Source organism: Equus przewalskii, chromosome 1, assembly GCF_037783145.1.
Source record: "Equus przewalskii isolate Varuska chromosome 1, EquPr2, whole genome shotgun sequence".
Lineage (NCBI taxonomy): Eukaryota > Metazoa > Chordata > Mammalia > Perissodactyla > Equidae > Equus > Equus przewalskii.
Window position 1 is genome coordinate 115,898,937 of NC_091831.1, and position 23,994 is coordinate 115,922,930.

Consider the following 23,994-nt stretch of genomic DNA (forward strand, 5'->3'; position numbering starts at 1 on the left):
ACTCCCCACCCCAGCCCTGGGCTGCTCTGCACTGCCCTCCCGGCTCCCCGTCTGCGGGCTTGCAGATAGCCACTAGCTCAGCTGGAGCCTTCAGCACGTTTGGATTGCTTGGGAGCCATTGGTCTGCCATTGCTGCGGGTCATGGAGGCAATCATCCCAGTGGCCTCCATGACTCCTGCCCTGGCTGTCCCTCATGGCTCCTCCTCTTGGGCCCCCAGTGAACCCCTGTGAGCTGCACTGCCGGCCCTCGAACGAATACTTTGCTGAGAAGCTGCGGGACGCGGTGGTCGACGGCACACCCTGCCACCAGGGCCAGGCCAGCCGTGACCTCTGCATCAACGGTATCTGCAAGGTGTGCCTGGATAAGAAGAGGGTCTCCCAGCACCGCCTGTCCTCAGCCCCCTGGTGGTCCTCCTCTGGGTCCTCCTGGCCCTCCTTTGGCCACCCGTCTCAGGCTGTTCCACTGGTCTTGCCAACTCTGTTAGTGGAACCTTTGGTTGGTCACCTGTCAGCACAGACCCCGCCACTCCTGCTGGCACTGGAGCCTGCACAGTTGGTCCTCACACCCCCAGCCTCTGCCTCTGCCGGTGGTCTTCCTCCCTCATCCCTGCCACTGGCTTCTCCGTGCATGCTTGCCTGCCGGCACAGCCCCAGCCAGAAACCAGAGTCCAGGCTGTGGCTCGACCTCCTGCTGGTTGGATGACTCCAGGCAATGGTTTCCTCTGCTGTAGAAAGGAGACGATCCTTGTCCATGTCACAAGGTTAAATGAGGTCATTTAACAGGTGGTTATGGGTGAGGCAGGGCTCAGAGCCTGGCCAAGGATGCTATATATCAGTATTTGCTAGCAATTCTTATTCTTATTTCTGGCAACGGTAGTAGCTTTTCCTCCCCACTCAACAAAACAGCCCAGCCACTTTCTTGCCCCTGCTCCTGGGAAATGAGGCCAGGGGCGTAAAGGCCTGGGCTCAGAGGAGGACCAGCAGGGAGGTGCTAACCCCCAGTGCCTTGGACATTGATTCCTGTTTCTGGGAAATTCCTGTCCACACTGGTCAGGAGCCCGTGGTGTGCCAGCTCCCCTGCCTCCTGTAGCCTTTGATGAAACTTTTCCCATCTCTTTCTCATGTGCTCTCCCAACAAACACGCCTTTATGGCACAGATTGATCTCCCCCTTTTCACATGGGAGGAAACTGAGGCTCAGAGAGGCAGAGGGGTTCACCTGGGGTCAGAGGGCACAACTGGGGTGGGGCAGGGCCCAGAGTGAGGTCCTGCTCCCTGCCCTGAGCTCTCTCCTCCCGACTTGGGCAGGCCCCTGCGGCTGGGGCCCGAGAACTGGTGGCCAGTAGCCCAGCACCAGGGGCCTCCCCTCCTCGTCTGTTGCAGAATGTGGGCTGCGACTTGGAGATTGACTCGGGTGCTGTCGAGGACCGCTGTGGTGTGTGCCACGGCAACGGCTCCACCTGTCACACTGTGAGCGGGACCTTCGAGGAAGCTGAGGGCCTCGGTACGGACTGGGACCACTGGCGAGGGGCAGGGTGCTTTTAAGCTGGTGGTCCTTCCTGATCTCCTGATCTTCCTGATCTCCGCCCACAGTGTCCCCACCCAGGCTAGAGATGGGAAGCAGGGAAGCTGCCTTGCTTGGTCCAGGGTCCTCGGAGGAGTTGGGGCACCTTGGCCCAGGTGCAGAGACCGGCCCTCATAGTCCTGCCCCAGGGACCCTAGGCTGGGCCCATCAGGCTTACAAGTGGCCCTCAGCCTTTTCAGAGGGTTACTGTCTTCTTACGAAGCTTCAGAGACCCACCAGCTCCACTCCCCCACCTTGGGGCGTATTTTGCATACATTGCTTAAGTGCTGACTGTGTGCTAGGTGAAAGCAACATGGAGATGAAGAGCTCACAGTCTGACAGAGTGACAGAACCTTGTAGCATGACAGATACAGTGGAGGGAGGCCCAGAGGGCTGTGAACCACTGAGGAAGAAGCTCCTGACCCCGGAGGTCAGGAAAGACTTCTGTAGGAGGTGGATGTTGAGCTGAATCCTAAAAGATGCAGATGAGATGGGGCGAGGCATTCCAGAGGAGGAGAGAGCTTGTGACAACAAAGCCTGGAGGCGAGAAGGCGTATGCTGTGTCTGGGGACCTGTGAGGGAGATGGGGCCTTGAATGCTAGGCAAGAAGCTTAGCTGTCACCCCAGAGATGCACTCTGGCATGGTGGTTAAAGCTCAGACCATGGAGCCTGATTCATATCCGAGCAGAACCTTCAGGCAAGTGACTTAACCTCTCTGGGCCTCAGTTTCTTATTTGTAAGATGGAGATAACAGCTGTACCTATAACATGGGGCAAAGAGCCTAGAGTAAGGCCAGGCGCATGGTGGGTGCTCCTCAAGTGGAACGCCAAACACGGGCTGTGCAGGAGTGAGGAGGATGTCCCCGGGGGAGAGGCCCAGTCAACTTGGTTTTTCAGAAAGGTCTTGCTCGCCCCAAGCGTAGGGGATGGGCCCAGCCTTGTGACAGGGAGACCAGCTAAGGTCTCCAGGAGACGGCATGGGCTGGGATTTGAGGAGCTCTTCTGAGGGTTTGGTGACCTGGGACCGATCCAAGGTCTGCCTTTCGGGAGAGCTCCAAATCGTCAGCTAATGGTGGAGTCTTTGGCATCGGCAGGCAGGAGCAAGTGGGAAGAAAGGTGAGAGAAGGTGGGGAGCCAGCCCGCTTCCCTCTGTGCACAACCTCTGCACCTCCCCCGGCCCACAGGGTATGTGGACGTGGGGCTGATCCCAGCCGGCGCTCGTGAGATCCGCATCGAGGAGGTGGCTGAGGCTGCCAACTTCCTGGCCCTGCGGAGCGAGGACCCGGATAAGTACTTCCTCAATGGTGGCTGGACCATCCAATGGAACGGGGACTACGAGGTGGCGGGCACCACCTTCACATATGCACGCACGGGCAACTGGGAGAACCTCACGTCCCCGGGTCCCACCGATGAGCCTGTCTGGATCCAGGTGCCTGCCTTCCGAGGCCCAGGCAGGGGGTGGAGCTTGCGGGCTCCGGGCCCCCAGGGCAGGAATAAGCCCTGAGGCAGTCATGGGGCCTGGCTCTGGGCCTGGCCCTACTGCTGGGCCCTCTGCCTTGGGTTCCCCATCTCTAAAACAGCCCCGTGGGGTAGCCCCAGGTCCCCAGAGGTGGCAGGGATCAGCTCCTTTAGGATGGTTACTCTGGGTGGCAGGTCCCGGGTGGATGGAGAGGATCCCTCATACTCACAGGGCCCCCCCACCTGCCTGCCCCAGCTGCTGTTCCAGGAGAGCAACCCCGGGGTGCGCTATGAGTACACCATCCACAGGGAGGCGGATGGCCACGGTCAGGTCCAGCTGCCTGAGTTCTCCTGGCACTATGGGCCCTGGACCAAGTGCACAGTCACTTGTGGCACAGGTGAGGAGAGGGGTGGGCACAGCTGCTGCCCAGCAGGGCCCTTGTCTCTGGGCAGGGACCCCTGGCTTCAGCCTCCAGCTCACTGCTTATTTGCTGGGCCACCATGAGCTTGGAATGTTGCTTCTCTGGACCTCAATTTCCCCATCTATAAAATGGGGCTTGCAACAGCCCTGTCTCGTACGGCATTGGGAGAGTAAATGAGATGAGGCAGGCATGGTACCTGGCACATGGTGAGCTCTCAGTGTGTCTCGGCTGTGGGCATTCTCCCCACAGAGGCACCGGCTACCTCTCACTTTCTTTCTCATTGCTCAGCTCTGGCAGGTCCTGTGCCTACGTTTCTGCTCCATACTGGAGACCTGACCCTTTCATATTCCCAGAGCCTTACCTGAAGCCCCCCACATACCCTGTGGACCGGGTGTGGTGCAGGTTGGGCTCCTCCCCCTCCCCCTCCCCCAGCTCCTGCCACAGACGGGCTGCCCAGGGACCCCGTCCTCCCTGGAGCCCTCCCAGACCCTCCTGGGAGGCCCAGAGTCTGAGGCTCCCTGGCATACTGCCCCAGGAGAGCCTCTCCAGAGAGGAGGAAGACGAGGAACAAGGGCAGTGCAGCAGGGACAGGAGGAGGGAGCTGGGATGTGACAAGGATCTTCTCACCCCAGCTCTGAGCCTCTGAGCCCAATGGCCTGTTCACCACATTCACTTATTTTTTTTTTTTTTTGGTGAGGAAGATTGTCCCTGAGCTAACATCTGTGCCAGTCTTCCTCTATTTTCTATGTGGGACACCACCACAGTGTGGCTTAGTGAATGGTGTGTATGTCTGCGCCCAGGATCTGAACCCGAAAACCCCAGGCTGCCAAAGCAGAGCGTGCGAACTTACCCGCTATGCCACTGGGCTGGCCCCTCACTTATTTCTTTTAACGCTTTATAAAATGTATAATAATTTGACTAACTCTCACTCTCTGCCCCATGGCTCCTTCAGTCTCCCGCCACCCCTCTACCCCTTAGTGTCCAGGGATGTCAGTGTCTAGGGAATCTGGGAAGAGACATTTGAACATTCCTTAAAATGCTATTATGATGACAAAATGATCCACTAATACTTGGCAAAAATCTTCAAGAGCTATTAAAAGCATCCTATCCCTTAGAAGTGTCCTTAGATTTACAAATGTGAAAACAAATCCACTTGCTGAACTGGACATTGGGGATTGTCTTTCAGCGGCTTGGTTGCTTCACAGGTGGACGGATTAGGAATGTCTTGGGCACCAAGTAGCAGGATCCTGACGAGTGGTGGCTGGAGCAGATGAGGGTTTATTTGTCTCCAGTGGATGGAAGTCCCAAGCTGCACAGTCCAGGCTGGTGGGACGGCCTGTAGTGCCTTTAGGGACCCAGGACCTGTCTCCCTCTCAGCTCTGCTTTCCCCACCACGCATGTCACAAGACAGCATCCTCCCTCTAGGCCTCTTGCCGTGTTCTAGGCAGGAAGCAGAAGGGGCAAAGGGCTGGCTCCTGGCAAGGGACTCTTGCCTTTTTCGCCCTGGCAGGACTGTGTCCCAGACCCTGGTAGCTGCAAGGGGACTGTGATGGGGAGTGTTTTCAGCAGCAGGTCCAGTGTTACCTTGAATACAGTCAAAATTCTGTTAGGAAGGAAGGATAGGGGTGGACACAGGACTGGGGGCTCAGGGCAGGGGCAATGTGCTGTTCTAGGCTAAGTGGGGAACAGGGTGAAGGCAGAGCCTTCTAGAATTGGTCTTGCTGCCAGGCCTCCAAAGGCAGTGTGGGAGTGCACGTTGAATGTGAAGAGCACAGCCGTGCAAAGGCCCAGAGGCAGACAGTGGCAGAGGGTGTGAAGGACAGGAACACTAACAAAAGTAGTGTCGGGGCAGGGAGTGGGGCTACAGGGCAGGAGAGGAACCCCTAGCTGGGTGCTCTGATGATCTTCCTCAGTCTTTTTCTGAGCACTGACCCTGTTGTGCGGGGTGTGGACAGTGGAGGTGGTGCTTAGGCTGGGGTTGGAGTTGGATGCCAGCAGCAGCTGGCCCTTGTTGAGCTCTGAACCATGTGCCCAGCACAGGCTGAGCCTGCACATTCGTGACCACACATTATCCTCACAGTTGGGCTTCCAAGGCAAGTGTTATCATTACTCCCATTTACAGATGAGCTCACCAAGGTTCAGAGAAGCCAAGGGAGCTGCCCAAGTCCTCCCAGCTCACTGAACCTCCAGACTTTGCTGCCTCCCCAGGGGCGGGACTGAAGGCCAGGAGGCCAGTGAGGAGGGGCAGTGGCGGCCTGCCTTCATCCGGACAAAGGCAGTGAGGCCCTGTTCTGGGAGGGTTCTGAGCAGAGTGGGGGTGGCTGTGTCTTTGGGTGCAAGGCAGCTTGGGAAGGGGCACCCTGGTGCCAGGTCCAGGCTGAGCCCCCATGGCCCCCCAGGCATGCAGAGGCAGAGCGTTTACTGCACAGAGAAGCAGGCTGGGCCCGTGGACGAGAGGCACTGTGACCCCCTGGGCCGGCCCGATGACCGCCACAGGAAGTGCAGCGAGGAGCCCTGCCCCGCCCGGTGAGCACCCCCTGACTGCTGCACCCACCAGGCTCCTGTCTCCCAGGTGTCCTGGTCCTGCTGTGGGCCCTACATCAGGCAGTCCCTGGGAGGAGCAGAGGGAGCCGGGCTCTTGGCCTCTCTTCCCAAGGTTGAAGCCCCAGCCTCTGGTTGCCCCCCACCCCAGCCTGGGACATCCCTGGTCACTGTGTTTGGATCCCTGGATGTGAACTCAGGCCTCAGGTCTTGCTTGGGTCCCCCTGGAGTGAGGGTGGCAGGAGCAAAGGGGCCTGAGCTCTGTCACTGGGCTTCGGGGTCCAGGGTGTCAACCTGGGCTTGGAGCTCTGGGGAAATGTCCCATCGGCTTAGACCTGAGCCTGCTGAAGCCTGCATGCCTGGCAGTCCAGCCATCCCCATGCTGATGCCACATGTGTGCCCCTGCAGGTGGTGGGCAGGTGAGTGGCAGCGGTGCTCCAGCTCCTGTGGGCCCCGGGGCCTCTCCCGCAGGGCTGTGCTCTGCATCCGCAGCGTGGGGCTGGATGAGCAGAGCGCCCTGGAGCCACCTGCGTGTGAACACCTTCCCCGGCCCCCTGCCGAAACCCCTTGCAACCGGGATGTGCCCTGTCCTGCCACCTGGGCCGTGGGGAACTGGTCTCAGGTAAGTGTCAGGATGGGAGGGGGCCCGCTCCCAGCTCCACTGTCCATCTTTGGCTACAGGGAGGCAGAGACAGCCTTCAGGGAGCCCTTACTGCCGGGTGCCATGGTGGGAGGGAGGCTGGGGCATTCTAGGTCCATCTCCTGTCCCCAAAGCCTCAGGGACAAGGATGCCCTGGCAAGGCATGGCCACAAGCCATGGTCTCCAGCTGGGCAGGGCCAGAGAGGGCTGGCTGAGGCCTCTGCCACTCTGACATCCAGCAGTGGGCAGGGTACCCTGCCATGCCCCAGCTTCTCCCCACCTGAACCCCTCATCCTGGCTCCCCTGTAGTGCTCAGTGACATGTGGGGCAGGCACTCAGCACCGAAGTGTCCTCTGCACCAACGACACTGGTGTCCCCTGTGATGAGACCCAGCGACCAGCAATTGAGATCACCTGCCCTTTGCCGCCCTGCCTGCGGGCCCTGGACACACTGGGCCCTGAAGGCTCGGGCAGCGGCTTCTCCAGCCAGGAGCTCTTCAATGAGGTCGACTTCCTGCCCCGCCGCCTGACCCCACGTCCTCCACCTCCCTCATCGCCTGAGCCCACCAGCATGGGCAATGCCCTGGAGGAGGAGGACTCTGCACCCGGCCCACTGGGGCCAGTGTTCGTTGACGACTTCTACTATGACTACAATTTCATTAATTTCCACGAGGACTTGTCCTACAGGCCTTTCGAGGAGCCTGACCCAGACCTGGTGGGCACAGGGGATTGGATGCCCCCACCCCCAAGCAGTCCCACTGAGCCCCCCGTGGGCACCCCCACGCCTGCCGTAGAGCCTCCTGGGGCTGAGGAGGAGGGGGCACTGGGAGATTGGTTTCCTGCCCCTTGGCCCAGCCAGGTTGGCTACTCTCTATCCACCCCCTCGGAGCAGGGTCCCGGGAACCCTTTGGTCAATTTCTTGTCTGAGGAGGAAGCCCCCACTGGGGCCCCAGACCTTGGGCTCCCCAGCTTACCCTGGCCCCCCACTTCAGTCGGTATGGAGACACCTGCTGCCCCTGGGAGCCAAAACAAGTTCCTGGGAAGAGAGGAGAGCCAGAGCCAGCCGCCCCCTCCATGGTGGGAGAGGACCAATGAGGTTTCTGAGGACAATGAGGGGGCCTTTGGTGGCAGAGTGCCCCACCTGCCCCAGAGACCCAGCCCCACGTGGCCCCCTTTGTCCTCCATCAGCACCACCCACTCCTCTCCTAGTACTGACATGGTAGAGCTGTGGACAGGTGGGACTGTGGCCTGGGAACCAGCTCTGGAGAGTGGCCTGGTGCCTGTGGACAGTGAGCTGTGGCCCACTGTCAGGGGAGCTCCTCTCCCTCCTCCTCCCACAGCTGCTCTGCCAGAGACCTGGGGCAGGGACAGCCCCCTGGAGCTGGGGACTCCCACGCTTTCAACCCCAGGACTGGCCCCACAGGACTTGCAGACCCTGGCAGTGCCAGGGACCTTCCTTCTGACGGCCCCGACTGGCCTAGGGCACACGCCTTGGGTGACTGCCCTGAGCCCGGGACCCTTAGGCCAGCCTGAGTCCCCCAGCCCTGAGGTACCCCCAAGCTCTGTGCTCCTCTCCACACCAGCTCAGGACAGTCTGGCCAACAGCATCAGAGCCCCTGAGGCCCAGCCTCTGGACCCCAGCCTGGCCGAGGAGGGGCCCCACATGGACCTGCTGCCTGCCAAGAATGCCAGCTGGGAAGTAGGAAACTGGAGCCAGGCAAGTGGTGCAGGGGTCAGGGTAGGTTGGGGGTCTGAGCAGGACCTCGCTGGCTCAGTCTCCTCATCTGAAAATGAGCAGAGCAGGACAAAAGCCCTGTCTGTTCTGCCTCCTGGGGTGCTGGGGATCCTAGGATTAGGGAACTGACAGCCAGTGGTGGGTGGGAGGAGCATTGTCCAGGGTGTCATACTGCCCTCCATGTACCCCTGGGGTCAGTCTGCCGTGTCAGGCCTCAGTTTCCCATCTGAGCAGTGGGGGTAGGGTGAGGGGGTCCATCTGCTTGTGTCTCTGGAGTCCCCAGGGGCCCGTTCCTGAGCAGCACAGGGGGCAGGTACTAATGAGGGGCAGCCAGGAGGAACGTCTCTTTCATACTCTGGTTTGCATGCTCCCAGGGACAGGGTGCTTACCCCAGGCAGCTGTGTTGGTGGAGAAGCCTCCTCCCACTGTCCCCTGGGGCCCAGCAGGGTTACCCAAGGCTCCACCTGGTTCCTCCTGGTGTGGCTCAGGCCCTTACCGCCTGTCTTCCCCTCAGCGGCTCCAACCTGCTTTGTCAGGGCCTGCAAGGGTCTGAACTACATGGAAAGTAGCTGGCCTGTGACCCCCCAACCCAGCACCCCCAGATTGTCACTGTAGGAGAAGTGAGCTCTTTCTGTTCAGATCCCTAATTTAGGGTTGGAGAAGGACAAGCTGAGGTCCAGTGAGGAACCCAGCCTTCTTTCCCAAGTGATTCTGGGAAGGAGTGAGCCTTGTCAGGACAGCTGGGTCCCCTCACCTTTGTCCCCTGTGAGCAGGGACAGTTGGTGGCTAGGGGGATTTGACTTTTTGTCCTCACGGTCTCCTTGGGAGGGAGGTGGAGGTACCCATTTTGCAGATGAAGAAACCAAGGCCCAGAAGAGAGGTCCCGGCTCTGCCGAGATCCCACTCCCCTTGATGGGCAGTCCCCTGCTGTGGGGGGATCTGCTTCGCCCTCATGGCCTCTGTGCCCCCTGCCCCAGTGCTCCACCACCTGCGGCCTGGGTGCTGTCTGGAGGTCTGTGCGCTGCAGCTCCGGCCAGGAAGAGGACTGTGCCCCGGCTGGCCGGCCCCAGCCTGCCCGCCGCTGCCACCTGCGGCCCTGTGCCGCCTGGCACTCGGGCAACTGGAGCAAGGTGCGTGAGGATGGAAAAAGCAGGCAGCCTCGGGGTGCGGGGTGGAGCCCTGGGGCCCTTGGCCTGTGTTGTGGGATCAGCTGCAGCCACCAGTGAGGGGGCAGGGCTCTGTGGAGCCCGTCTTTGGACTTTTTCATATTTAATTCCAAGTCACTTTCAAATCTTTTCATCCTGGTTTGGTTTGACCTACCCTGAGCTGCTTCTCTTGTTGGCTCTATCCTTTTCTCTTTACTTTCCATTCCCCTCGGGATTTCACTGTCACCAGCTCTCCTGTATTCCTCTCTCTCCATCTGTCCCATCCTGTGGCAGCCCCTGGCCTCCCTGCCTGCTGCCCATGGCTGGCCTGGGACTCTTTAGGGACTTGCTCTTGGCCCTGGGGTGGTCCACTGCCTGCTCTCCCACACCCCTCACTGGGTCATGCGTGTGCATGCACATCGCCGTGTGCCCACACAAATCTCCCTGCCTTCAGTGCTCCCGCAGCTGCGGTGGAGGGTTCTCCATGCGGGACGTGCAGTGTGTGGACACACAAGACCTCCGGCCACTGCGGCCCTTCCACTGCCAGCCGGGGCCTGCCAAGCCGCCCACCCGCCGGCCCTGTGGGGCCCAGCCCTGCCTTAGCTGGTACATCTCTTCCTGGAGGGAGGTGAGGCCTGGGGCTCTGGGATGGGAGTAGGGGGGCATCCTCAGACTCTGGCCTTGCCCTGACCCCTGTCCCTGCCCATCTTGCTCTCCCAGTGCTCCGAGGCCTGTGGCGGTGGTGAACAGCAGCGTCTGGTGACCTGCCCAGAGCCAGGCCTCTGCGAGGAGGCATTGAAGCCCAACACGACGCGGCCCTGCAACACCCACCCCTGTACACAGTGGGTGGTGGGGCCCTGGGGCCGGGTGAGTGGCCAGGGAGGGGCGTGTGGAGGGCAGACAGGTGTTCAGGAGGCGCTGATCAGTCCTCTGTCCACTTGAGAAGGAATTGTTGAGTGTACTGTGTGCCAGGTTCTCTGTAGTCACTGCAGATACAGTGATGACGAGACGAGGTCCCCACCCTGCTGGAGCTTACGGCCTGCCACGGGGAAATCGACTAAAAACAAAAAATGGATGTGTTGTGATGTCAGGGAAGGCGTGAAAAGGGGAGTTTAGAGCTGGGACCTGGAGAAGGCAGTGATGCAAAGGAGGGTTTTAAGGGGAACAGCAAGGGCGAAGTGCTGGGGCAGGAACGACGGACATGGGGGGCTCCAGGAACCCCGCAAAGGTCAGAGTGGCAGAAGGGGTGGGAGAGTGGCCAGCGAGGCCTCAGGGTGGGAAGGACGCCTGCCTGCCTGGCCTGTTTGGAGCTCAGAGGTTTGAGAACCTGTCTTTGTCCCACTGGCAGCTGAGTGACTCTGGGCAGCCTGCTTCACCTGTCCAGGCCTCTGTTTTCTCATCTGGAAAGGGGTTGTGAAGGTTAAGTGAAGTCACACAATGGAGTACTGAGCACAGGGCCTGGCACAACATGGGCGCAGATTAAACTTATTTTTAGGGTTTTTTAGAAACATCAGACCTCAACTGATAAGAACAAGCCTGACTTGCCGGTGGTGGGCCCTGGCTGAGAAGCTTTCTGCCTCCTCCCTCACGCAGCCTATGGGCTGCGGCAAGTCCTCCAGCCCCAGAGCCCCTGCGCAGGCCTTTCCGGCATCTTCCAGCCTGTGTGGGGCGGCAGCTTTCCCTGCCTCTCTCAAGCCCCCTCTGTCCCCTGGCAGGTTCAGCTCCTGCAAGTGAGCACCTGGTGGGCTCTGGGGATGCCAGAGCCTCTAAGGCGTGGGGGTGCTGGGAGCAGAGAGAGGCCCATTAGGCAGGGCCGGCTTCCTAGCAGAGGAGGCGGCTGCCCAGGGGCTACCCGATCCCCATTGCAAGGGCTGGCCAGCGGGATACTTACCCCTTCTCCTGCACTCCACAGTGCTCAGCCCCATGCGGTGGTGGCGTCCAGCGGCGCCTGGTGAAGTGTGTCAACACCCAGACAGGGCTGCCCGAGGAAGACAGTGACCACTGTGGCCACGAGGCCTGGCCCGAGAATTCCCGGCCGTGTGGCACCCAGGACTGTGAGCTGGAGGAGCCGCCACGTGAGTGCCCCTACCCCAGCTCTCTGCTGGGGCTGCGGGGATGGGAAGGACAATGGGGACATGGGAACCATCAAACCGTTGCCCCTAAAGCACTGGCTGACCAATGATTATGAGGCCACAGGGTACCACATAGAAGCTGGGGCTGTGCCGGGATCCGAGCCAAGGGGAGCCCAGCCCTGTGGGCAGCCCGCAGGCAGCTTTCTCCAGCTCAGGGGAAGTGTGGAGGCAGCAGCCTCGGCCCCCAAGTTGTTGTGTGACCTTGGGCAAGCTCTTTCTTCCTCTGGGTCTCAATTATCTCCCAGAATAAGGACAGGGATGTCCCCAAGTCTGTGTGGAGACCAGGCCTGTGGGGAGCCCCCAACCCGAGCTCTGGCCCGTCCATTTCCTGGCCAGAGGAGGACTGCCCAGAATGAGCACTGTAACCCCAGGAAGGGGCCTCCCGCCCAGGCTCCTGCCAACTCCCAGCAGCTGGCAGCTTCCTGGCCGGCTAGGTCCTCCTGGAGGAAGGGGCTAAGCCAGAGAGCACTCTGGACACACACACAGACTTCCTTCCTGCAGCCCCAGGCGCCCCCCAGCAGTGCCGAGCACCGTGGGAACTATGGCCCTGGAGTCATACCTAGGATCCCCTCACCAGCTGTGGCCTTGGGCTCCATTTCCTCTGGGCCTCCACTTCTTGTGCACAAAGGGGCTGATAAGCCCCGACTTTGGGGGTGGGGTGGGGAAAACAAATGAGATGTTGGGATGAAGGGCCCAGGAGGTGCTTAGGGAAGGCTGGCTTCCTCCTCTCCCTCACAGCCACTGTCATGCTCCATTGTGAGGTCAGGAAGACAGCCTAGGGCCTCCTCTGTCTCTCGAGAGAACCCAGCAGCTCCTATGCCTATCAGCTGTCTGCCCCCTGCCCCTAGGATGGAGTCAGTGACCCTTAGGATGGCATTCAGGGCCTCCAGGGATTTGCCCCAATCTGCCTTTACCAGTGGCTGGCTCCTTGGCAGCCCTTGTCCAGGCCCAGAGTACTCACTGCCATGCCTTGCTGCCCAGGCCACCCACCCTGCGGCTGCCCTCGCCCTGCCCTCTGCATTCATCCAACCATCATCTCAGAGAGCCCCCTGCACATGGCCCTGAGCTGGCTGGTGGTGCCACAGTGTTTGCCTTTGGGGCAGAGGTGGGCCATGGCTCCGGGCCAGTGGGGAGTTGGGCAGCTATGGTCCAAGACGGTGAGGGCCAGATGGTGGGAGAGGACGGGATCTAGGACAGGCCTGGCCCAGGAGGTTCTGGGCTTGCCAGGTCTCCTGGGGATTGGGGCGGGCTGCAGGGAGGGGATTGTGGGGGGTGGTTAGGTGACCAAACCATGAGCCATCCCAAGTGAGGAGTTCAAGGGTGGAGACCAGCCATGGAGGAGACTTGGACGCTGAGACCTGGAGTCCCTAGGATGTTTTGATGGTTTGCAGGGCTGTATGGCAGGATATTTGGAAAGCCCGGAAGCTCCAGGGTGTGTGGTTACTGCAGTGAGGCAGCTGACATAGCATGGCCACATCCGTTGGCCTGTGGAGGTCAGGGGTATTGACACAGGAGGGAAATGGGGCCCCCTGAGAGGTTAAGAAGCTTGCCTGAGGTCACACAGCAGGAAGAAGATGCACGTCTACAGACATGTAGCTCAGAGTGCTGCCTGAAGCGTGGGTGGAGGAGCCTGCCTGCTGCCTTGTGTCCTTTGCTAGGCCGGGGATGTCCCAGGCCCAGGGACGTCTGTTGCCTCCCTGTTCCTCCTTACCCTGGATGTCTGCTGGAGTGAGCAGGGCCTGGGCGGCAGCTGGGGACTGTCAGTGGCAGAGGGAGCAAGGCCAGGAGGCTGGAAGCAAGCCACTTCCCCAAATGGCTCTGATAAGCACAGGGCAGGAGGGCCAGCCAAGTCTCAGCCCCAGACAAGCCACCACAGCCTTCATCCTCTCTTGGTCCCTCCCCAGGAGGCCTGGGTTCTGCTGAGGGGCTCTATGGCTCCGTCATACCCACTTTCTCTAGGCCTCTGGGCCTGGGCTTGCTGATGAGACTGTTCTGGTCTGTGACCCAGAAGCTGAGTCTGAGTACAGCCCGTGTGGCTGCAGGGGGTCATGGTGGTCTGGCAGGACATGTGCGCTTGGGCACAGTGAAGTGGCAGGGGTGGGGGCAAAGGCCACTGCAGGCTGGCTGGAGGCATCTGGGACTTCAGCTGTGTGCCAGGACCTGTCAGGGCACCAAGGGTGAGCAGGGATGGAGAGAGGTGGCAGGCTCTTCTGCTTCTCTTGAGCACCTGGAGCCGTCACGGGTGGGGTCTCAGGGCCTTTCCTCTGGTAACCTGAGCCCAGCAGTGGCCCTTCTCCAGTGTCCTGCAGGGGGCCTAGGCCAAGGGCAGGTGGGACAGGGATAGCAACAGCTGGAGACCTGCAACTCCAGACCCTGGGGAGCCCCTCCAGAAGCAGGGGGCCACTGCAGAAGTCTCCTTAAGGCTGATGGGGGGAGAGCAGACGCCCAGGTAAAATCCCAGAGAAGCCGCTCCAGTCTGGCGCAGGCGCGGGAGCCGGTCGTGGGTGCCCCGCCCCCCGCCCCCCGGCCCTGACCCGCCCCGCCCCGCCCCCAGGCTGCGAGCGGGATCGCCTGTCCTTCAGTTTCTGCGAGACGCTGCGCCTGCTGGGCCGCTGCCAGCTGCCCGCCGTCCGCACGCAGTGCTGCCGCTCGTGTCCCCCGCCCGGCCGCGGTGCCTCCTCCCGCGGCCATCAGCGGGCCGCCCGCCGCTGACCCGCGCCCCGGCCCCAGGGCCGGGCACGGACGCACAGACAGACCGACCGACACACGGACCTCAGCGCCCCACCACGGGCTGCGGCGGAGCCCCGCCTCTCGCGCCCTAATGGTGCTAACCCCGCCCCCCTGCCCGCGGCAGGCTGGGGACCCCGTCTCCTCAGAAAAGGTATTTTTTTATTCTAATAGTTTGCGTAACATTTATTATTATTATACATAAATGAGCATCTACCGTTTCAAAGCGGAGCCTGGCTGCTTCTTTGACTGGGGAATGTCGTCAGAAACTCCTCCCCCAACCTCCATCCTCGGCCTGAAACGCCAGCATACAAGCATCTTTTCATCGGCTCCTCCTCGGGGATGTCAGGGGTGGGAGGAGCAAACGAACGCGCAGAGAATGCAGTCAGAGCATGGCTTCCTAGAGGAGGTGTGTGCAGGGCCTCAGAGGGTCGGCTAACTGGCAGCAAGATGATTTTTTAGGTACGGGGTACAGCTTGGCAGAGGCCCGGGGTCGGGGGAGTGGTCCTGCACACCCTCCTTCCACACCCATTACTTCATGCCGCTGCTCAGCCCCCCACCATGTCCCCACTCCGAGGTCCTGAGAGACCTGTGTTTCACAGAGACTGAGCCACACACCCCCCTCTCAGGCAGCAAGACCCATCTTGTCACCAGCAGGGACTGCCCCCTGGAGTAATCATGATGGGCTCTGGGAACCCCATGGGCACGTCCCTGGCCCTTTGCTTGCTTCATCTGTTAACTCATCTGCCCCAGGGGTGGAGGAGGCAGCATCATCTGGGCTTTGTTAACACCTGGGGCTGGTGAATGGCCGGTGGGGTGATGGGAGTGGAGGGAGCAGCAGACTGGCCAGCCACACCCTTCTTGGCCCCAGCTTGCCCCTTTCCTTAATCTCCATGCTCAGGGACCGAGCTGGGCTGGTCATGGCGATGACTTAGGGTGGCTCCTTCCTTACTTCGAACCCTGGGCACTGGGTTCCTGCTACAATGACCTGTGGTCCCACCACGTAGTACCTGCCCACCACAGCCCTGCCTGCCAAACCTAGTTCCTTGGAGCCAGACTGGCGTGAATACATCAGGCACGAGGTGCTTTGAGGAGTGTCCTGGGCCCTGGCTAGGGGTGGGGAGGCTGAGGAACGGGCTAGACACTGTCCTCCCAGGCCCAGCCCCTCCTCCAGGAAGTGGCCCTTACAGGCCCAGCCCTTACATCTGGCCATGAGCCTTGGCCTTGACACTTTTATAACCTGCTCACAAGTGCTACTCCTGGAAAGGGTTATCCCCCTTCTCCAAGTGGGGGACAGTGAGGGTCGGAGAGGTCCAGGGTGCCCCCATACACATTCACAGACTGTAACGTGAATGGTGGTCCTGGAGAGTACATGTGGGGGCATGAGGGCACTGCCTTGGGCCACATGATCACTCATGGCTTGTGGGTGCTGGGAGGAAGGGACATCACTCCTTGGGGATTGAGAGCAAGAAACAGAGGCTGAAGCAATCAGCAAGTGTCTGTCCCAGGACTGGCCCCTACACAGGAGGAATGGAGGGAGTCGCTGCTACCAGTGGTACCAAGGGTGCTGGGATGCCCACTGCTCCCCAGTTTCCCATTCTCTCTGATCACACATCACACCCCCTTTAATCATCAACGTGCTCTGTGGGACTGGAGTCAGTACCCCATTGTCAGATAAGAAGCCCAAGGCTCTGAGAGAGACACGACTGGCCTAAAGGCATATGCCCTAGCCACGCAGGCCTTGAACCCTATCTATCTCCCACTCTGAGGTCTGGGCCACCCCAAGCGGCTGACCCCTCTGACCAGGGAGGAAGATGGCCCTGAGCAGGCCCCGTGGTGGCTTTACACAGAGGGCCGTCTGTCTGAGGTCACTCAGAAAAATGAGTTGCTGGAGGCTTGCACGTGTCCAGGCCTCACCACACTGTCTGAGGGTGGAGGGGCATCAGGCTTGCTTCCTGTCTGTGTTTGCAGCAGCCTGGCTGGCCCAAGGAGGCCCTGGGGACCCACACTCTGAGTAATGGCTTCCCAGGGCTTTCCACTGTCTGCACGGCAACCCCTTACAAGGGATGGGGAGCAGGACCTGACGCAGTGGCAGAGCCCTGGGGTCCCCTGTCCCAGCTCTGCCACTGCTGTTGTGCTGTGCGACCTCAGACACTCCCAGCCTTGCTGAATCTGTATCCTAGGAGACACGCTCCCAGGTCCTTGGCTGCTCCGTCTGTCTGGGAATGCTTGCTGGAGCCCCCCCTCCCCCACACGGTAGAAAGACATTTGATCTTAGTCATTCTCCAGTGTTTTTCCGATGATGGGGGTGGTCCCCAGCAGCAGCTGGGCCTGAGCTGTCAGCCTAGGCAGGAGGCAAACAAGCCATGACTCAGGCAGGGCATGTCACAGTGGTGGAAAGAGGGGTACCTACCACCCTGCAGCTAGGGGGCTGCTCCCATCTCAGTGACCCCAGCCCTCACCTGCAGCTCGGCCATAGCTCTTGGGGCCTCCCAGGCCCTGCCCCACCCTCCAACCCATCACAAGTGACTATAACTGCATTTCAAGCCAGAGCTTTATACAAATTAGTTTATTTTGCCTTTTAATATAATTCCCAAATTTAACTTGAAGATGAGCATAGAAGCTGTTGTGACATAAAAGGAGTCACTTGGCAGTGTCCTCCTGAGTCCTCCAAGGCCAGCACCCAGCCTCCCGCCTGCAAGGACTGCCCCAGGCAGGCCCTGCTGCCCAGAACATATACAGGAAGACAACACTGCAGAAAGCGAGGGGTGAGGATTTGTGCAAGAATACAAACATTTAGTTAAAAAAAAAAAGAAAACAGACTGGCTATTTACCTAGAATACTTCCTATATCAATATAATGTAGTTGAAACCAGAATTGTTCCCAGCAATCAACACTCCTGGCTGCTGCTAGACAGCTGTCAGCATGACTACAAGTAGCACCTGAGGCTACCTGGGGTAAGAAGTGGGCCCAAGCATAAGTGAAAGTCAGCAGTGGGCAAGGCTGGAGGTCAAACATGGCACAGGAATGAAGAGCAATTTAGGAGGTTCACATTTACATAAATACACACAAGGGAGTCATGACACAAAAGAACTTGTTATACAAAATAGATGTACATAATCTAGAAAAACCTTGATAAAAATAGCCTATAAAAATATAAACTGTAGTGAAAATATACAAAAGTATTAACAGATGTTCAACCCATAAAAAACCAAAAACCCATCGATGTGAAGGCTGGCAGTTCCCACCTGGTGTGATGAGGGTAGCTCCTCTTGGCCATGGTGTGTGCATTTGGGCAAGCAGGCTGGAGGCTGCCCCAGCCCCCCGGCCTGCAGCCTCAGCCCCTGGGGCCCATCCTGTGGGGGTCCCACGCTGGGGGTTGAGGCAGTACCTGTCAGAAGCACACTCCCCACAGGGGCAGGTGGAGGTGGCACTGGAGAGCACAGAGCAGCTCTTTCCTCAACAGCACAAGGAGAGGGGAAATGTTGGCTCAAAACAGTGGGACAAGAGCCTGCAGTTGTGGAGGAAAGAGTTAGCTCCATCCTGTCCCCAGTCTGGAATCAAGCCAAGCATTCCCTCTTCTGCCTTCTGGACACCCAGCACATTATTCCAGAGAGGAGGACCTCCAAGAAAGCGTTCCCAGTTCACTTCCTCCACCATCTCTCTGCTCTCACACCCACTGCCCAGCCACTGAGAACAACTGCCTGGAAGTACACACGGCTGCCGCTCAGGGAACGGCTGAAAGCCTGGGCTTGCCACAAATGGCAGGTACCTGGACCTAATTCGGGTGCTTTTAAGATGCATCTTTTCAGGGCAAAACAAGCCTATGCCTAAAGACAGCATTTTAGCCTCAGGACTTCGCAGTTCCAGGGGGAAATCAACTTGGAAACTGACATCTGAGGGAAGCTGGAGTGGATCCATGGGGTCCCAACTGCATTCTGACTGCTCATCCTCTGCCGACAGCCCGCGTGGGAGGTGGGGACTGGAAGGGGGTCTCCAGCAGCCCCAGTGGTCTTGCCAGGGGTCTGTGACTAGCAGTGAGGCTGTGATACCCATCTTGGAGCAACCTAGCTTACAAGGCAACTTCTTGAAGAAGTCAGACCTCAAACAGCCACTCCCAAAGACAAAACAGTGATAAAACACATTTTTGATAACCTGAAAAGAGACAGAAGGTTTTGGCTAAATATAGAGACCAGCTCCCTCTACAGAGTGAAAAATCAAATTTACCAACTTAAGACAGAAAAGCTGAGCTCAGTCTAGTCTTGAAATGCTATCCTAGCTATGTAGAAGGTTGACAGTAATGAACAGAAAAACCATACTTAGGAAAAAAGCACTTCAGATTATACCACTTCCATTCTTGGTTTGAGTGTGTTTAGCTAGGATATCAACTAAGGATTATTTCCAATTTTTTCCAGGTAGTGCAAAGAATTCCATTTAAAATTCTTTTTTTTCCTTCTTTTCTTCTTTTTCTTCTCCCCAAAGCCCCCCAGTACATATTTGTGTATTTTAGTTGTGGGTCCTTCTGGTTGTGCCATGTGGGACACTGCCTCAGCATGGCCTGATGAACAGTGTCCACATCCAGGATCCAAACCGGTGAAACCCTGGGCCACCGAAGCGAAGTGTGCGAACTTAACCACTTGGCCATGGGGCCGGCCCCTAAAATTATTCCTTTCATATTTGAATAATACTATGCCAGAAAACATCTCTCATACCTACACATTAGGGAAGGTCCACATAATGATTAGGCAAAAATAACCTTCCTTGCACAAAGCCTCTTTTCAGGGCTTTCAGAGAGGTGGTGCTCGGAGTCCTCAGAGCTACCTGACACCCTGACCTGCTGGAGGCGATGGTGACCCCAAGTGAGGACCACACTTGCCTTGGGGAAGGGGAGGGCAGCAGCCGAGAACAGGGATGCTTCTGGGCGGCAGTGGGGAGGGGACCCGTCTGGGAGGACTCACCCAAGCTCTGCCCCAGCAGAGGCAGTTCCCAGCCCCTGGCACTGGCAGCGAGCCTCCTGCCGTCCCAGCCAGGTGGAAGAGACACCGGGAGCACTGCCTCTTCCTGAGGAAGCCATGGTTTCCGGCTGCCCAACAGCAGTCACTCAAGAGCTGTACCACTGCCCTGCAAAGCACCCCCAGAGAAGCTTCCTCCATCCCGTCCACCAAGGCCCGCCGGAGGGTCGGCCTGCTTTGCAGGATGATGATCCACAGTTTCCTTGGAATCCCATTCCATCCAGACATGGAGAATGATTCCAAAAGTTAACTCTCGGATGGAAAGAAGAGCTTTCCAGAGAACCTCACAGAGCCGTGCCAGGCAGGGGGCAGAACTGCCCGACAATCTGCCAACACCAGCTGGTGATAAGAAGCGAGCACAGGGTGTCTGGAGAGCCAGGCCCCGCTCTAGTAGGTTGGGAGCCATTGTTTGAAAGGTTGCACATGAAAGGGCAAAAGCTATTCCAGAAACAGGGCATGGCTGGCAGCAGGAATCCACCAGCAGAAGTTTTGTGGGCTTTCTTTAGGTCTTTCCTGAACAAGGGATGTACCTGCTTTCCTAAGGAAGTCCCTTTTTTCACACCAACCTCCTGCCGCCTGAAGCACACTCTGGCCTAGGAATGTCTGAGTGCAGTGCACATCCTTCACAGTGCCACCATTCAAAAGATGCCCACAACTGCCCACTATACAGGAGATCCAACATGGGGAGACGGCCCATGTAAGGGTTTCTAGGGGCAAAGACACCAACATGACTGACAGGCTGTAAACAGGCTCTTGAAAACAGCAAACTGCAAGCCTGGTAAGGCACCGTCAGTCAGAAAGCATGACAGGGATATGTGTGACCAAATGCCATGGCATGCTGATGGCTGTAAACAGATTAGACCCCTACCCCGAGTGGAAATGAGAAAGTGCAGTGTGGCCTTGGATGTCTGCCCAGCAGATTTCCAGAGACCATGGGTGTGACATTCTGGCTTTGAAATGAGCAGAGACATCTCTGCAGTTCACTCTTTTGGCACACTTTGGTTGTAAAGGCAAGAAGAGCAGCATGATGGGGCAGGGGGCCACTCAGGTGTCCTCCTCTTCATCGCTGACCAGCTCACCCTTGTCAGGGCTGGTGTCCCGTTCACGCAGGAAGTCCTCCCGGATGGCCTCCAGCTCCGTCAGCTCCAGCCGGACCTTCTCCAAGTGGTAGGTGCGCCGGTTCCGGATCTGGCGCAGGGGGAATGGGTTCAGGTCTCCAAAGGAGATACTGATCAGCTTCCTGGCAGGACACAGGACAGAGCACATCAGGGGGGCTCAGGTGAGTACTCATGCACAGCCCTCACTTCAGCCCAGCCCAGAGGCCTGGGGGGCGTAGAGAGGTAGACCTTGGATACTCTGCTGAGGGCCTGCTGTAGAGATGTCACCCAGAGGCCAGTCCTTATGTAGAGGCTACAGGGGCAGGGCCAGCTCCACCACATGCGCACTGTGTGAGGCGGGATGGGTGAAGTTACTCCCCTTTCCGGCCTCCAATTCCTCATCAGTACTCTGGGATAATAGCAGTCCTGCCTCCTAGGGCATGGGCTGACTTGAGTTACCACCCGTGAGCACTAGGACAGCGTTTGGCACTTGCTCTGTGATCTCAGGGGCCTGCGAGCCTCTGAGTCCTTGGAACCAGCAGGAGGCCTGTCACAGGGAGTATCCAGGAAGACTGTCACAGGACCGACTGACGGGGAAAGAATGGACGCCCGAGCAAACCTGGCAATAACTGTCAGACCCAGTCCACGGTGTAGCAAGGGTTGAGACCGAGCCTAAGGAGCAATGTGTGGTTCGTGGGTTTCACACTATCCCCACGTCAAGGCACTGATCTCCAATAAACATTTAAAAAATCCTGGTAACTTACCCCTAACTACTGGCTAGCAGTTTAATAAAAACAGAACTAAAAAGTGCCCCAAGGCCTGGCTATAGATTTTCAGCAGTAATCAGGTCACCCATAGCCATCTGGCGGGCCACAACAGAAGCTGGTTCCTCCAACACTAGGAGCCCCCCATCCCCTCGATTCTGCAGGCCCTAGATGCTCTCTTCCCAGCATTAGAAACCAGAGACCCAATGCACTTACAAACCCCAGGAAAGGCTGTGATGGAACAGAACTGTCACCAGGGATTTCCTCCCCATCTGTCGGAAAACAAACATGCTCCTGCCACTAGTCAGTCACTTGAACTACTTTAAGATGACGTAAAAATATACAGGCCTTTAGCACTTCTCCCTTTTTTTTTTTTTTGCTGAGGAAGATTCACCTGGAGCTACCATCTGTGCCAGTCTTCCTCTGTTTTGTATATGAGATGCTGCCACAGCATGGCCACTGACGAGTAGTGTAGGTCCATGCCTGGGAACCAAACTTGGGCCACTGAAGCAGAGTGCACTGAACTTAACCAATAGGCCATGGGTCCGGCCCCACATTTCTCCCTTTTATATTTTACAATACCTACTACTTAGATTTGCCTGGGTCCAAGCCAGAGGATTCCTGCACAGAGGGAGAAGGTCAGAAAGGATGTCTGTAAATGCTGCATTCCCCAGAGTGTGTTCTAGAACATGGGACAACAGGAGAGGCCTGAACATGAATATCACTCTGTGCAGGTTTATCAGGTTCTGCCTCCTGCTCAGCTGGGCTGACTGGGGCTGGAGGAGGGTCTCTGTGAAACAAAATCCTGGCTGGGGCTGGGCACCAACCCCTTTTTTCCCAAGCTATGAGTCACAGGCTCCACACGCATGAAACCTAGAGTGTCCAGCCCCATCTTTGCAAACACAGGAAGTACTACATTACATTACTATTTTCACTGCCTTCTTCAGTTGGTCGTCACTGACTGTGGCCTCTCAGCCCCGGCTGGGGGACACCAGGAATGTATACACTACCTCTGCCTCGGGCCTGGAAGTTCCAGTCAAGAGATGAGAAAGTTCCCTGTGGTCAGCTAAGTTTAGAAGACAATGCTTGGCATGTTAAAGGCTCCCAGAAGTCCTGATTCAGAGACTGGTTTCATCTTGTTTAACCCAACATGCCCGGAACACATCTGACTCAGAATTCTCTCCTTTTCTGTAGAGCCAATCAGTGTACTACAGAATTGGGGTGCCTGGGAACCAGTGGTCCAGGGAGCTTATTAAAATACTGGGGCATCTGCAATTTTAACAACCCTTGGGTGATCCTGCTGCAGCCAGCCTGGCTCATTAATGCATTTGGGAGCTCCTGGTCCAGTGGACCTTGACTTCTTAAAGCAAACTGATGGGGAAACTGCCCCAAGAGCCACTGAGAAGGCGGTACCGCAGGAGCACACAGGACCGGCCTGGGCGGGAGCAGCCCAGCTCTGCCTGTGGTGGCCAGAGAGGGGCCGGTTGGTTGGGTGGCTGCCTGCCAGGCCAGCAGCCCCTGTACCTGTACCCTGGCAACACCGACAATCTTCATAAGACTATCAGGGGCCAAGCAGGATGGCCCTTTGGAACCAAAATGCTCTCCAAATGTATTACTTATTGGACTGAAGTTCATTTAATGCCATTCATGTCATCTTGACCCAATGCGAGATTAACGAACACTCAAGGCTCACTCAGAATCAGTCTTTCACAGGCAAACATCATTCTCAGATACCCTTTTTCATTTGGCAAAACTAAGGTCACTGTTTATATATCAATAAGCCTGAAAATATCTTAAACATCCAATTCCCAAGTAAAAGGTCCTAAAAATAGTGGTGACTTCTAGGAAGCCAGGTATGGCCTCAGCCAGCACCTTCTGCTCCCAATGTCCACCTCCCTGGTACCCAAGGCCTCACTCATTAGAATCACAGGGCATGGAGCCTCGGCGTGGTCCTCAGCCCCATCTCTCCAGCCCTAGGTGCTCTCCTGCCCCGACTCCCACAGCACTGATGCGCTGCAGCTCCTCCTGGCTGGGCCTTCCCTCACTGTCAGCTGAGCTGAACAGGTTGGCAACTGGCATTTTCCAAGTAGGTTGTGACTCATTAGTGGATCGAGGAATCAATTTAGTGAGGCAAGAGGAGCATGTTAAATATGTGATATGGAACCTAATGAAAATAGCAGAGCGTATAGCACAGATCTTTAGCAAGAAGTGCAAATATTTCAACAAATTTTTTTGTTTCAGTTATCTACATACACTCTACCGTGTGTCTCCTAGATTGGGAGATAAAATGTTGTTCTTATTAAGAGTTGTAGTCAAAAAAGTTTGAAAAACTTTAATAAGCCCAAAATACTTCTCAGCAAAAGGACTTGTATGGTTTTCACATGGGTGCCCAAGTCTGTTGCAGGACTCCATCCCTATGCAGGGAGAGGCAGCTCACAACCCTTCGGCAACAGTGTATTTCAACACCACCTCAATGGTTCGGAGAGAGGGGCTATCCTCACTTGCCGAGTGAGCAGCAGGCCCACAGAAATCCCCTTGGAGAATGGGGTCTCAGCTGCCAGGGCCAGAGCAGCCACCGGCTATGGTCCATGGGACACATCAACAACAAGGGTAGCCCAGAATAGGCAAGAACCACGTGGCTGGGGGAGGACGGGTGAAACAAATCCCAAATACTTGGCTGCCCAGGGGAAGCCAGAGGTCTTCCAAAGTCAAATTCTTCCTCCACTCTCCTCAATCTGGACCCCCGGTCTCCCAGCTGCTA

The 23,994-nt window shown here is 57.6% G+C and overlaps 2 protein-coding genes across 6 annotated transcripts in view; one reads left to right on the forward strand and one right to left on the reverse strand.

The window, feature by feature from the left end:
* The window catches only part of ADAMTS7 (ADAM metallopeptidase with thrombospondin type 1 motif 7), a 46,898-nt gene extending 32,312 nt beyond the window's left edge, over nucleotides 1-14,586 (forward strand). For 3 of the 4 annotated variants that reach the window (XM_070573136.1, XM_070573126.1, XM_070573152.1), the window contains 12 exons: nucleotides 219-352; nucleotides 1,382-1,502; nucleotides 2,746-2,990; nucleotides 3,276-3,417; nucleotides 5,841-5,967; nucleotides 6,391-6,604; nucleotides 6,932-8,338; nucleotides 9,334-9,486; nucleotides 9,956-10,129; nucleotides 10,222-10,368; nucleotides 11,414-11,576; nucleotides 14,188-14,586. In XM_070573136.1, coding sequence (XP_070429237.1) covers nucleotides 219-352; nucleotides 1,382-1,502; nucleotides 2,746-2,990; nucleotides 3,276-3,417; nucleotides 5,841-5,967; nucleotides 6,391-6,604; nucleotides 6,932-8,338; nucleotides 9,334-9,486; nucleotides 9,956-10,129; nucleotides 10,222-10,368; nucleotides 11,414-11,576; nucleotides 14,188-14,345 — 3,185 coding nt within the window. In that variant the 3' untranslated portion in view covers nucleotides 14,346-14,586. The remainder of the gene's footprint in view (nucleotides 1-218; nucleotides 353-1,381; nucleotides 1,503-2,745; nucleotides 2,991-3,275; nucleotides 3,418-5,840; nucleotides 5,968-6,390; nucleotides 6,605-6,931; nucleotides 8,339-9,333; nucleotides 9,487-9,955; nucleotides 10,130-10,221; nucleotides 10,369-11,413; nucleotides 11,577-14,187) is intronic. The other variant, XR_011526193.1, reaches the window with a different exon arrangement.
* Nucleotides 14,587-16,914: 2,328 nt separating this feature from the next.
* TBC1D2B (TBC1 domain family member 2B) overlaps nucleotides 16,915-23,994 on the reverse strand; it is an 84,802-nt gene continuing 77,722 nt past the window's right edge. For both annotated transcript variants that reach the window (XM_070573173.1, XM_070573167.1), the window contains one exon: nucleotides 16,915-20,612. In XM_070573173.1, the coding sequence (XP_070429274.1) occupies nucleotides 20,417-20,612 (196 nt within the window). In that variant the 3' untranslated portion in view covers nucleotides 16,915-20,416. The remainder of the gene's footprint in view (nucleotides 20,613-23,994) is intronic.